A 13,172-nucleotide genomic window follows, 5' to 3' on the forward strand; every position below is an offset into this window, starting at 1 on the left:
AAATGAATAATAATTCATTCTTATCAAAAACTGAAACTAGTCTCTGGAATCAATAAACCAATTCAAATCGTGCCATTGCGGCCGAAGAGCGCTAATAAATTAGCTTGTAAAACTTTGGCAGTGTCGTCAGTGCCTGTGATGATAAGAGAACCGTCCTCTAGCACATTACATGCAAAGTAGTACAATCTGTTAATTTATCAGTAGACACGTGGTGGTCGCCACAAAGCTGAAACTGATGTTCGATAAATGACTAAGCGTTTATTCAACTGACAAAAAATGACATATTTACAGTATCTGGATAAGACAAAATCTACACATTCAGAATTTATTGAATAGTTCTTCTAATTCCTGAATGGCTTTAACTGGTCTATCACAAACGAATCCTTTACACATGTACACTGCAGGTTTCGGTCCTTCAGCCATTGCCTTATGAGAAGGTCCCGATGCTGACAAATCTTCTTCTGATTGAATATGTACAACAGACAGGTTATTCAAGAACTTTTGATTCAGTCGGCTTCGAGTTTCGGACAAAAGTTCAGATTTCGGATCACCAACGAGAACAAATGTGGTAGATCCAATTTGCCATCGATGAAGTGCGACTGCCATTTTTGGTAGGGCGATTGGGACCCTAAAATTAAAAATGTTGCGAGCTCAAGCAAAAGTTGTTCGATATTACGTATTCAGTCGCTCTGAAGCTCCCCGGAAACACTGATTCGCCTTCTCACGATATTCCTCCTTTTCAAGAATGTCATAAAGCCTAAGAAGGTTGTTTGATGCGATTGAAGTGGCTGTGGGCTCTGCTCCATCTTGATCTGAAATTTAAGTGTTATGTGTACTAATCAAAATTAAAATAGTAACCTTCAATCATTCTCACAGAAACATCTTCATCGGTTTTCTCGCTGATGAAGTATCCATTTCCGTTCCAGAACTTTACATCACAAATTTTCTGAAGCTCAACGGCTTTCTTGAGATATTCATCTTTGCCAACTGTTGTATAGAGATCCAAAAGAGCTTGAATCAAAAACGCATAATCGTCAGAAAATGCTCTTATTTCTTGATTGCCTTGTTCAACTTCTCCATTAGCACCCAAATATACAGATCTTCTAAGCTCTCCATTATCGTCTAAAAATTTTCCGATGAATTCTGCACACTTTTCAGCTCGATCCAAATATTTTGTTTCTTCAGTAGCTTGATATGCTTTCACAAGTCCTGTGATTGCTAGTCCTTGCCACGAAGTAACCATTTTTGAATCAAGATGTGGGCTTGGTCTTTGTGTTCGAGCATTCCACAAAATTTCTTTTGCTTCATCGATTCCTTTCTTGAGTTCCGCAACAGATATTTCGTGATTCGTGGCACACTCCTCATCAGTCAGCAACTTTCTCAGGACATTTTTATTCTTCAGTTCACCATGGGGATCCGAAGATCGTGCAACATTTCCACTATCTTCAACATCGAAATAATCAGCAACTACATCGAAAAGTGAAGCTGATCCAATTTTCTTGTCTCCCAATAATTGTTTAATTTCTTCTTTCTCCCAAGCACAAAACGCTCCTTCAACTTTATTCGAAGAATTATGATTTGGCAAGGAATCAGCATCTTCTGCAGCATAGAATCCACCATCTTTATGACTGATCTTTTGCATGTATTGGTAGATGTCATTAATGACATGCTTTACATTATCATGTTTTCTTTCTGTCAATTTATGAAAATCTGAATATGTAGCCAATAGCTGAGATTGATCATACAACATTTTCTCAAAATGTGGAATATGCCATTCGGATCCGACAGAATATCGATGAAATCCATTTCCAATATGATCATGGATTCCTCCATCAGCCATTGATTCCAAAGTTTTTTGAAGCATCATGATACTGTCTTTGGCTTTTTCGGATTCATTCTCGCTTGCAGCAAAAGTGATTAGAAAATCTAAATCACAAGCTTTTGGAAATTTCGGAGCTCTGCCAAATCCTCCAAGTCTGCTGTCAAAAGATGATTGTTTGTGAGAATATATTGATTTGAACACTTCTTCGGATCTATTGACATCCCCAGAAGCAGTTTCAGGTTGAAGAAGTTTGATAATTTGGGCTCCGCGTTGTTTCAAACTCTCTCCTTCTTTTTTCCACTGAAAAATTTTAAAACTTTGGCTAATTTTTAAATGAAAAGATTTTGTGGCACCTACTTCAGTATGAATCATGTTGAGGATAGTTGGAAAGCCGAGCATTCCACGGTTGTCGTCTGGTGGAAAATAGGTTCCGCCAGTGATTGGATGAAGATCCGGTGTTAGGAAAACTGACATTGGCCATCCACCGTGTCCACTTGAAGCCTGAGATGGAGATATTGATTAAAACAATTTTAATTTTGTTTCATACCACGACAAAAGCCATATAGAGTTTATCAACGTCTGGTCGTTCTTCTCTGTCAACTTTGATAGCCACGAAGTTGTCGTTCAGGATTTTTGCTGTTGCCTCATTTTCAAATGATTCTTTTTCCATCACATGACACCAGTGACAAGTTGAATATCCAACTGAAATATTAAAGTTTGTTTGATAATATATTTTGATTATCTACCTGACAGGAAGATAGGTTTGTTATTATCTTTAGCCTTCTGGAATGCTTCTTGTCCCCACGGATACCAATCGATGGGATTGTTTGCATGCTGGAGGAGGTAAGGACTCTTTTCCTGTCCAAGACGATTTTTGTACGTTGAAGTCCTGATTTGTTTTGCTTTACAATTTTCATAATTGAATAAACTTACATTCGGATAACAGTTATTGGTGCAAGCGCTCTTAACATCAACACTGTCTCTGAATTGTTATCTTTTCTAAAATAAATTATCACTAACACGAGCTACCATGAAGTATCATAGAGTAACCAACATTTTTTCCAAATTTCTACTCAAGGTTAAATATTCTCAAACACATTGAATGGAGATCAAATTACTTCATAAAAAATATAAAATAAGTTATTCAGATAGTTAGGCGTCATCAAGAGGATTCTTCTCTGGAGGCGGTCCACACGGCTGAATCATGCGATTTATCAGATTGAAGCGGGTTCGAGCTCGGCTCTCGTTCTCCACAACGGCAATATACGTGTTCATTCCGGGATGAGACATTTGAAAGGCGCGAGTGTCGCGGTGCTGGAATATTATTTGTTTATTCAAACTTTCTATAGATTTTGGCAGTAGCCGTTTACCGTTTTAAAGAAATTTATGAGAAAAAGAGAGAAACAAACCTGATTCACAATCCATTCGTGACGGTTCATGTCGCATGGCCGTACCGGTGTATTTCGATTGAAGATGCTCCAATTGAGCAAGAACGTGGAATCGTTCTCCGGGAAGAGCCATTTTCTGGAAATCTACTAATATTTAACGAAGAAACCAATGTAACAGTGAATTTATATAAATAAAAAAGAGGGAACACATGAAACTTATAGATAAAAGATTATTTAAGAAGTCGTCGCTGTTTTTAAAAACGATAAAAAAAACAAGTGTCGTAAGAATGCGCGCACGAGGTGTAATCGGTGTTTGCGTACTTGTCCACCGTACTCCTATTCGAAAATGTTTTCTTGATCAAAATTGTTAAATTTATATTCAGAATTATTTCGTTTTCAAGATAAAATCATTATGAGCGACCACTTGGGAAGTTCTCATGACGAAGGTGAGCTGTCAGATGAAAGTCACAAGAAAAGTAAGTAGGTTTCACAAGTTTTGAGTGTAACTTATTATTTCTAGGTCAAAGAGCGTCGAGTTCCGATGAGCCAAATCCAGCCAAGTCGAACAAAGGTATATAAAGTGATTAAATTTGAAACTACTAATTATAAATTTCAGGTTTGGAATCAAAAATGCGTGAAAGCATATTAAGTCGTCTGAGCAAGCGGAAGAACAGTGAAAGCGATGATGATACCACAGAACAACGGTTTTCAATACAGCCTAAAAACGCTGTATGTTAATTTTTGTGTATTACTGTTTTAAAATTATTAATTCACAGCAAAAGGCAAAAGAGGACCGATATCGAGATAAAGAAAGAGATAAAAAACGGGAAAAGGACAAACGAGATGACAGAAGAGACGTGCGTGGACCAGATGCTCGACAAAAAGATCGTGATTTCAAAGGTAATCAGCAAATAGAATAAGAGGTACTTATTAATACTTTTAGGACGACAGGAAAGATCTGGAAGAGATCAGAAAGTACATGAACATAGACATCATCACCATCATAGAAAACACGAAACAGATGGGCACCGCACAAACAGAAGTAACAGAGATCGTTCGTCTGAAAGAGACTCAGAAAAACACAAAAGGCATATTGATCGTCATAAAAAGTAAGTTCGTTTCTTTCTGAAAAGAAATTAATAATTTTTGTTTGATTTTTTAGATCCAGCACAACTTCTCCTGATAATGACAAATCGCCACACAAAAAGTCAAAACATACAGATGTTCCAGCAGATGCAAAGCTCTTTGATAGAAGTATTTTAAACCACATACATTTTATAGTGATTTAATTTTGAAAATTTCAGTTCTCGACCCGAACTACAAAAAGAAAGATGACGATGTTCTCGTGATTGAAGATGTAGAAATGTCGCCAATTGAGATATTAGAAGAAAAGGAAGAGAAAGAAATTGTCGAATTCACTATAGACTCACCAGCTGGCCCCAAGAAATACTCAAAATTCGAAAGCGACCCAGAAAGTGATCATGACGATACTAAACCGAAGAGCCCTGGAAAAGCTGAAGACGGTAAAAATTTGCCCAGTATCAAAATTGAAACAATTAAGTTATACTTTTATTCATTTAAATCAATTATAGATGACGATGTCATAGAAGTATTGGATGATGCTCTACATTCGGATGATGATGCAGATAGCGATGAAGATAAATATTTAAAAACACCAGAAGATCGAGAATGGGAAGAAATGACTGAAACTGAACAAAGACTTCATAAAGAAGCAATGAAAAAACGTGCGTCAATGAAACAAAAAACATTGATCGCCCAGTTACCTGTTTTTTATCCCGGTCTCATGGGATGTAGAAATATTGATGAATATGAATGTGTGAATCGAGTTGATGAAGGAACATTTGGAGTTGTATATCGTGGAAAAGATAAACGAACGGATGAGATTGTCGCGTTAAAAAGACTGAAAATGGAGAAAGAGAAAGAAGGATTTCCAATCACTGCTCTTCGTGAAATCAATATGCTTCTAAAAGCTGGAAATCACCCGAATATTGTGAATGTTAAAGAAATTCTACTAGGAAGTAATATGGATAAGATCTACATGGCTATGGAGTTTGTTGAACATGACATGAAAAGTCTTTTAGACACAATGTCTCGTCGAAACAAACGATTTTCGATAGGTGAACAGAAAACACTTCTGCAGCAACTGCTATCTGGAATTGAACACATGCATAAACTTTGGATTCTGCATCGTGATCTCAAAACATCCAATTTATTGATGTCTCACAAGGGAATTCTGAAAATTGCCGATTTTGGACTTGCTCGTGAATATGGAGATCCACTGAAAAAGTTTACATCAATTGTTGTAACTCTCTGGTATCGATCACCGGAATTGCTTCTTGGTACACGTCTCTATTCAACTCCCGTTGATATGTGGTCTGTTGGATGTATTATGGCAGAGTTTATTCTCTTAAAACCATTGTTCCCGGGACGCGGTGAACTTGAACAAATTAAGAAAATTTTCATGGAAATGGGAACTCCCACGGAATCAATATGGCCTGGAGTCACTGAACTCGACGGTTGGAAGGCATTGACATTTGAGAAGTATCCATATAATCAATTGAGAAAGAGGTTCCTAGCTGGAAGACTTCTCAATGACACTGGTTTTAAGTTACTTAATGGGTAAGTTAATTGGTTTTTTTGCGAATATCAATATTTAATTGTTTTTTTTTCAGCCTACTCACTCTGGACCCAAAGAATCGATTCTCCGCTACACAAGCTCTTGATCACGAATGGTTCACGTGAGTTGAACATTATCACTTAAAAATTGTTTAATCTCAAATAACTAATTTCAGTGAAGAACCTTATCCAGTGCCACCGGAGGAGTTTCCAACGTTTCCCGCTAAAAGCGAACAGAATAAAGCTCCACCGCCGGCGAAGCAGAAACAACAAGAAAATCGCATTTCTCATGTGGATCCAGAAACTGCCAAGCTCCTAAAACAATTCGAGGTGCGACCAGAGCAAGTGAAACCCGGTGGATTCTCATTGAAGTTCGATCCAACAAGATTCTGATCTCCGGCTATCTTCCAGTTTATTTATAATTCGGTTGAATTTTTAAAAAGTATGGACATTTTGAAAATGAATTATATTTCATAATTTGGTAGTTTGATTGAAAGCAATGAAGACAAGAAAATGCTACACCCATAGTCAGGCAGAAATTGAAGGATACAAAAAAACGAGAGTGAAAGGAAGGAATGTCTTAAAATTTGGAAACAAGAAAGTTAGCAGAGAAATGTGGTTGTTGAGAATCACAAAGAAAACGGGTAAGACTGGGAAAAATGTTATCAATAGTAGCTGGAAATTAAAAAAAAATTTGCATAAAACGTCGGTTCTTAGAAAATCTTAACAACGATCTCGGAGCGTCCGCCGACCATTGTGATGCCCCATCTGAAATTAGAAAAAATATGTAAAAAAACAATTATAAATTATGCTTACCTCCACCATCCAACAGCTTGCTCTGGTGTCTGTCTTCTTGATGAAATCATTGCTCTCAATTGCCTCAATGTTTCAGTATCCTGATAGATTCCGTGAGCATAGTGTGTTGCAACGGATAGCTCTATGTTCTCATGCTTCTCCGGATCAGGAGCCACTCCATTTTTCTATAAATTTAAATATTTTTATCTAAACACAAAATGAAGAGTAGCTGGCACTCACATTTTTCAATAGAATCCAGAATCTACGAACTTCTGGAGCTTCATGTCCATAGGTCATGAAAACGAAATAAGTCTGTCTACGACCAAATTCTTTGATATCAATATCAGTGAAGGACCAGGAAAGAAGATCATAATCATTGAGAGGAGTTACGTGAAGAGACATCTTATCATATCCACCACGAATCTGAAATAATTTAATAATCACAAATTGATAGTCTATAATCAAACCTCAAATGTTAGATTCAAGTTTTCGCCCATAGCATGACGTGAGACAAGCTTCAAATCAATTGGATATGGAAGCACTACGGGTGATGGGACAGGAACCCAAAGGGATTGCTCTGGTGGAAACAGCTCGTGAATAGCTGTATAATATGGCATACGACAGTACTCATCGACAACTCCTGTGCAATTTGGTGCAGAACTTCCTTGCAAAAATGAATGATCAGGGAGATCGGATGCACCTCTGTAGTCGAGTGAATGAACGAAAAGAGCATTGTCCTTTTGTGTTAAATGTCCTTCGAAATCGTAGATCGTACGATTGGCATGGAGGGCAATGATTCGACGGAGGCGTGGATTTTCATGTGAGTACTCGTATGGATTTCCGACTTTAGTGGTTATTAAAACGAGGATAAAGAGTGCAAAAATAGCGAACAAGAGTCGGATGATGTAGTTCATTCGTCTTGAGATGTAGAAAAGATTGTTGACGAAAAGAATGAATCCGGATGCAATCACAAGCCCCAGTGGGCCCATAATAAACTCAGGATTGATCGCGTTTCCGAGTCTGAAAATATAAAAATTTATATTAAAAGAGAAATTTTGAAAAATACCTTCCCATTACTGGAACAAAGAAGTCAACACATTGGCTGATGGCATAGGCGGCAAACACAAATGTAGGCAGGAAGCAGAAGAGTTGAGTGAAGAATAGCACCCGTGGTGTAACACGTCGAATAACACCAAACAGTCCGAGCGCCCAGATTATGATATCTTTGAAGACAGGAAGGATCAGGTTATTGAGCACATAGAATGCAGATGACAAGTTGTAAAATGTCATTAAGAACAATATGGATGCAAAAGATAGTAGAATAGTATCATATTGAACCATTTCTACATTCCGAATACGATTGTTGTCGGCATAATGAGAATGAACGATTGCTCCAGCAATAAGCATTGGAAGTACATAAAGAGCTCCGACGATTTCAGGCATTTTGTACCAACACATAACAAGATCCATCTGCACAACGAATGCAATGATAAGAAGCATTGTAATTACCATTGCAAGGAATGCCACAACATGATGTTTGAATGCGATAGCCAAATCTCCAACTGAATATAATCGATTTCTGATGCGAAGAACAACTAGGAAGTATGTTGCAAAGCATGCAATGTAGTTTAGAAGTTTTCCAACATTAACACTGTAGTATACAGTGAAAAGTCCGACGACATCATAGAAAACCCATCTGTTTTCTTCATCAAATGTTGCTGGTTTTTCAAGATATGGAGATTTGAGAATTGCTCGTACAACTGCAAGAACATTTTCACCAGCTCTTTGAATTGCTCCAGGTTCAATACGCCATTCCTCGTCGAATTCTGTGTGATAGAACCATCCATTTTTAGTATATGCGATATCGAGTCCAGAGATACGACCGTAATCCCGGAAAATACGGAAGTCTGTGTCAGATGGGATTATTCCGGATTGGAAAATTTCTTGAGCAAGAACGGAGCAGAATGGGTGTGGCGCATTTTCCAAGTATGTTTGAAGAAGCCACGAGTTTCCTGGCCCTGCTTGGAATAGAATTTCACGACCTCCAGATCCAGTACCTTCCAAATTAATGAAGGCTCGAATGTCATGACGCCAAGGATGTTGATTAATGAATCCATGAGCAGCTTGTAGAAAGTTCTCTTCAGCACCATTGAACAGGAATACTACATCATTTTCAAGTTCAGTTTTGGAATGAGCCAAAACTTCGAGTACATCCATCATAATTGTGCAAGCAACTGCATCATCAGTGGCACCTGGAGTATCTGGCATCGTATCGAAATGACAATTGAGAAGCAAAGAATTTCCAGATGGTCCCTTCTTCGGACCAATTCTCACAACGACGTTTGTGATCTTGTGATAGCAGAGAGTGAAGGAACTCAGAAATTTCAAATCAAAACATCCAGATGGACGTTGAACATCTGATTCGAGACGATTCACACCAACTTCATCAACAACTGAATGGATTTTTCCAATACGATCTTGGATCATTCCAAAGGCTTTTACCTATAATTTTTCATCATTAAAATTGTAAATTTGAATTTAAAAACAATCTAACTTCTAGATTGTCCGATCCACTGGGACGGGATCCGAGAGCAGTGAGTTGTTTAAGCAATACACGAGCTCTTTGTTCACTGAAATCTTCGAAAGATGTTCCATCTCGTACTGCCGGCATCTTTCTGTGTAAAGCAACAACTCCAGCATAGACGATAGCTACAGTGAGAACGAAGTAGATCCAATGTCTGAATCCAATCGACTCCTGAAATCAGAACCTTTAATAATTGAAATTTCAAAAGAATAACCAACTCTTCCTCTTTTCGTTCTCTGATCATCTTCTGGTTGGTTTTTTGAATTGTTTAATTCATCCCGTAACTCATTCGGTCCTCCACGTCTTCGGAGCATCTCCTAAAATGTCAAAAAAAACAATTATGAAATACAAAATTCAACTGGTTGCTGATAAAAATAATGATATCGTGGGAAACTGTGCCAAGGTCATGTCTGATAAATAGTTGGTTTCCAATACGAGTGAGAAATAAAGAGAAAAGAGAGTGATGAGTCAGAGAAACACAGGCTACAATCATAAAGTTGTAGTCAGGACAAATATTGGTTTGTGCTCGTTTCTTGAATTGCTCCTGGTTGACATAGCAACAGATATTCGTGTACATTTGACACCACTAGCATTAAAATTGAAAATAAGTCAAATAAATAAATTAAATATAATTTCTTTATCGCTCTGAATAGTTATATCCGAATAAAAAACAAATATAATGTTTTAAAAACGATTATGAGGAAAAAAAGTAAATTGATGGTTGGCATGTCGTGAAGGTATAAAAAACGAGTTATCTACCCGAGATTCGAAGAAGTTGAAGGATTGCTCAATAACGGCGGTCGCGATCGCGTCTGAAAAAACATTGATTGGGTATAAGAGATGGCCTTCAGAGATTCGGTAATTGGAAGGGATATATTTCAAAAACAAGGTCACTATCAAACCACTTTCTTTAAACGGAACCTTAATGAGAAATCGTTTTGAAAATGGTTTTACTGAAACTATTTCTGTGTAAGTAGAACAAATATAATCATGAATATGTACCTATCACGATTATCTCTATCATATCTGCGGTCTCCTCTGTCATCTCTTCTGTATGAACGATCGCGAGAACGGCTTCTGTCTCGGTTACGACGATCACGATCACGGTCTCCTCTGTATTCTCCACGATCCCCACCACGATCGCGTCTGAAATTACTTCATTTGAATTCTTGTTGACAAGAAACTGTTTTTAAAACTATTACCTGCCATACGACTCTCTTCTCTGATATCCTCTCTGTGATCCTAGCTTTTCCTCACGTTCTTTACGACGTTCGTCGATAGTTTCCTTCATTTTAAGATAGGTTTCTCTCGTTTCAACCATTCCAATATGCATTTTTCCGTTGTAATGATCGGCAATTCGTGATTCGTGATCTGTGATATTCAGTTGTGCGCCGCAATCTTCACAGACACGAAGTTTGGCGGAGTTTGATCCCGGTCCAGCAGTTTTGACTTCTGTTTGACTGTCCTGCAAAATAAAACCATTTTAACAGTTTTAATTATTTTTTTTAACCTCAATTTCCTGTATTTTCTCTCTCAGTTCTTCGACATATTTATGGAGTTTCATAGATTCTTCTATCTTTCCTTCATTTCCAAGTTTCTCAATATCATCGACGTTCTGAAATCTACTAATTTAAAATGTATGTAATTCATCGGTAGCTGTTACCTTCGCAATTTTTTCTTCAATTTCTGCCACTTGCTTTGCTTTTGAATCAGCAGCTTGCGATGTTTGTGTTTTCACGTCGTCTTCCAATTTTTCACGAACTTTGGCAATTTCAATGTCGACCAAGTGGACGGCGTGCTCGATTATCTCAAAAGCCTGGAAACAAGAGAAAAATTAGAAAATTTCGCATTACCAGAAACTTACGTCAACATCATAAAAATGATCCTTTTCTTTTTGTGCTCTTTCGTAGTCCGCTTTATGAGCCGGTTCGTGCACTTTTCGACAGGAAACAACATTCTGAAAAATTAAATTTGCACTCTTTCGGTTGAAACTCCCTAATTCAGTAGACTGTGCACAAAATCGAAAAGACATCCACAAAATGTCTAGTGTTTTCCAATAGGAAAATACAGGCTTAACTCACGATTCATCAATTCAGAGCCTGGGATGTTCATTGATTCTCGACGCGGCAACCGCATTAAAAAGAAATGACACTTCGGTATCGAAATGACAGAGAGTTAGTTCATTTAAATAATTATGTGAAACGGACAGTCAAAACTCACAATTCAACCTTGTTTTGCCGACGGTTTACGATACGCTCGCAGCACTTGCGGGGGCACCTAACATTTCAGTGGTTTTTCTTTTGATTATTAATTTTAATAATCGGAGTACCGATAGAACTCACCTGCAATCGACTGTCAGGAACCATATCGTGAGGACATACTCCAAGCAAGAAGGCACGACAAACGCTATGATGGTCGAACGGCATGGAAGGTTTCTCTATAAATATTATTTAGTTTTACAAGTTAATTTCCTTTAAAAAAAAACTAACCTTTATTATCAACGTGCTGGCTCCCCATTAGTTGGGCGATCATATCGCGCATTTGATCCGTCATTGCTGATTGGACCTAGATACATAAATAATTTGAGTATATAGAAGAGCAAATTAATTTCAAAAAAGATATGAGACACAGTGTAAACTGCAACAAGTTATACATATTCCAAAAATAAAACAGTTTGAAAAACTTTACTATCAGAAAGAGTTACTAGCAATAGGAAATAACATAAAACCGAGTCAATCTGCAATGATAAGTTATACAACACACGTTAAATTTTGAACTAGTTTTTTCCTTTTTTCGCTTGATTCTCCAAAAGTCTTTTACGAAGAAGACGACCATATTGAGTGCCTAACCATGCAAGAATCACCACTCCAATGATAAGTTGAATCATTCTGAAAATTCATTATTTTTTTGGCTAATTGATGAAAATTCTTACTTGACAGTTGTCATTCCTTGATACAAATCGATTTGGACTCCTTCTGTTAGTCCAATTCCAATTTCTCCTTCTGCTCGGCGAACATCAGCCCAGAACTGTTGAGCGTTTTGAGGATATTCAACAATTACCGACGCTTCAGAGGCAGCTTTTCCGTCAATAACGGCGCCTCGATGGAGAATGGCGATTGCTCTAGAGTTGTTTGGAACGAACACGATACGTTGAACTTCGCCGTGCTTCAAATATTTGTCGATGAACGTTTTCATAGGGATTCCTGGCCTAAATCAGATAAAATTAAATTGACTAAAATTCAAGAAGAAACTATTTAACCTAGTAAAATCTTCATTTGTCAAACCATCTGCAGAATTTCGATCTCCTGTGAACATTTGCGAGAGCATAATGAATGACGTGACAAATGATAGCCCAGCAACTGCCAACACATATATTCTCAGTTTTCTAACTGAAAAATGTTGTTTTTAATTCCTTTATCATTGATCCAGTATTATTTCGATTAAAATATGAAACTCACTGACTGATGGATCGATTTTTTTCGGGCCGTCTTGCTGGTCGGTAGTTTTGTTCTCTCCTTTTTGATTATCTTCGCCTTCATTTTGATTTTTTTCTTGTTTATCATCCGTATGTCTCGCTCGAATAAATTTGAAACCTGAAAGGATAAATTCAAAATTGATGTGCAAAAAAATAACTCACTAGTCAAATGAATCGCTCTTGTTTGCATTGAAATAATCGATTTTTGAGTAGAAATTAGAGCATTTTCGTGACTTGTAGTGGCAAAAATCGAACATCGATGTCCGAAACATCTTGCGAGGCGATGAGTTGAAAACAATAATTGAGAGCGCATTGTCGCGGCAAAAATGACAGTGGGCGGGGCTATCTGCAAACAATGCAATGCGCGCGCACGGTTTTTGCAATTCTCCCGCACGGAGTCACACGAGTGTTTTATTTTTTAGCCCAAGGCAACAAAAATTGCTTAAACTGGAAAATATCAGGATATTCCGC

The 13,172-nt window shown here is 37.6% G+C and overlaps 6 protein-coding genes across 8 annotated transcripts; 1 reads left to right on the forward strand and 5 right to left on the reverse strand.

The window, feature by feature from the left end:
• Window positions 1-244: 244 nt before the first annotated feature.
• B0495.5 (thioredoxin domain-containing protein) lies at window positions 245-2,804 on the reverse strand. Its single transcript, NM_063214.8, has 7 exons — window positions 2,756-2,804; window positions 2,569-2,711; window positions 2,370-2,524; window positions 2,180-2,323; window positions 859-2,122; window positions 677-812; window positions 245-628 (listed from the first exon to the last, which is right to left on the reverse strand). Exons 1-7 carry the CDS (start codon window positions 2,791-2,793, stop codon window positions 319-321), a joined length of 2,190 nt encoding a protein of 729 aa, NP_495615.2. The 5' UTR covers window positions 2,794-2,804; the 3' UTR covers window positions 245-318.
• Window positions 2,805-2,922: 118 nt separating this feature from the next.
• Window positions 2,923-3,343, reverse strand: moa-2 (the record flags this gene model as incomplete). The annotated part of the gene is made up of 2 exons (NM_063215.3): window positions 2,923-3,136; window positions 3,232-3,343. The coding sequence occupies 2 exons, from the start codon at window positions 3,341-3,343 to the stop codon at window positions 2,985-2,987; spliced, it is 264 nt and encodes an 87-aa protein (NP_495616.1). The 3' UTR covers window positions 2,923-2,984.
• A 201-nt stretch (window positions 3,344-3,544) lies between these two features.
• On the forward strand, window positions 3,545-6,322 carry cdk-11.1 (Cyclin-dependent kinase 11.1). Of its 2 annotated transcripts, none has more exons than NM_001361863.3 (10): window positions 3,545-3,656; window positions 3,731-3,781; window positions 3,827-3,939; window positions 3,987-4,110; window positions 4,154-4,319; window positions 4,373-4,464; window positions 4,515-4,733; window positions 4,803-5,850; window positions 5,904-5,969; window positions 6,024-6,316. In NM_001361863.3, the coding sequence occupies exons 1-10, from the start codon at window positions 3,623-3,625 to the stop codon at window positions 6,238-6,240; spliced, it is 2,130 nt and encodes a 709-aa protein (NP_001348696.1). In that variant the 5' UTR covers window positions 3,545-3,622; the 3' UTR covers window positions 6,241-6,316. The 2 variants fall into 2 exon arrangements, with proteins under 2 accessions (NP_001348696.1, NP_495617.1); NM_063216.7 differs by having other exon boundaries at window positions 3,598-3,686; window positions 6,024-6,322.
• Window positions 6,311-9,543, reverse strand: B0495.7 (Putative endoplasmic reticulum metallopeptidase 1-A). The gene is made up of 7 exons (NM_063217.6): window positions 9,445-9,543; window positions 9,197-9,397; window positions 7,709-9,144; window positions 7,110-7,662; window positions 6,883-7,065; window positions 6,664-6,827; window positions 6,311-6,615 (listed from the first exon to the last, which is right to left on the reverse strand). The coding sequence occupies exons 1-7, from the start codon at window positions 9,538-9,540 to the stop codon at window positions 6,561-6,563; spliced, it is 2,688 nt and encodes an 895-aa protein (NP_495618.1). The 5' UTR covers window positions 9,541-9,543; the 3' UTR covers window positions 6,311-6,560.
• A 299-nt stretch (window positions 9,544-9,842) lies between these two features.
• Window positions 9,843-11,793, reverse strand: luc-7L (LUC7-related splicing factor homolog). Of its 2 annotated transcripts, none has more exons than NM_171023.4 (8): window positions 11,716-11,793; window positions 11,569-11,663; window positions 11,091-11,503; window positions 10,890-11,042; window positions 10,737-10,841; window positions 10,429-10,691; window positions 10,229-10,372; window positions 9,843-10,038 (listed from the first exon to the last, which is right to left on the reverse strand). In NM_171023.4, the coding sequence occupies exons 1-3, from the start codon at window positions 11,777-11,779 to the stop codon at window positions 11,450-11,452; spliced, it is 213 nt and encodes a 70-aa protein (NP_741026.1). In that variant the 5' UTR covers window positions 11,780-11,793; the 3' UTR covers window positions 9,843-10,038; window positions 10,229-10,372; window positions 10,429-10,691; window positions 10,737-10,841; window positions 10,890-11,042; window positions 11,091-11,449. The 2 variants fall into 2 exon arrangements, with proteins under 2 accessions (NP_741026.1, NP_741025.1); NM_171022.6 differs by having other exon boundaries at window positions 9,846-10,038; window positions 11,091-11,183; window positions 11,716-11,791.
• Window positions 11,794-11,895: 102 nt separating this feature from the next.
• On the reverse strand, window positions 11,896-13,020 carry B0495.9 (uncharacterized protein). The gene is made up of 5 exons (NM_063219.7): window positions 12,864-13,020; window positions 12,685-12,819; window positions 12,486-12,615; window positions 12,159-12,434; window positions 11,896-12,114 (listed from the first exon to the last, which is right to left on the reverse strand). Exons 1-5 carry the CDS (start codon window positions 13,012-13,014, stop codon window positions 12,003-12,005), a joined length of 804 nt encoding a protein of 267 aa, NP_495620.1. The 5' UTR covers window positions 13,015-13,020; the 3' UTR covers window positions 11,896-12,002.
• Between the last annotated feature and the right edge of the window lie 152 nt (window positions 13,021-13,172).

Source organism: Caenorhabditis elegans, chromosome II (assembly GCF_000002985.6).
Source record: "Caenorhabditis elegans chromosome II".
NCBI classification, from domain to species: domain Eukaryota; kingdom Metazoa; phylum Nematoda; class Chromadorea; order Rhabditida; family Rhabditidae; genus Caenorhabditis; species Caenorhabditis elegans.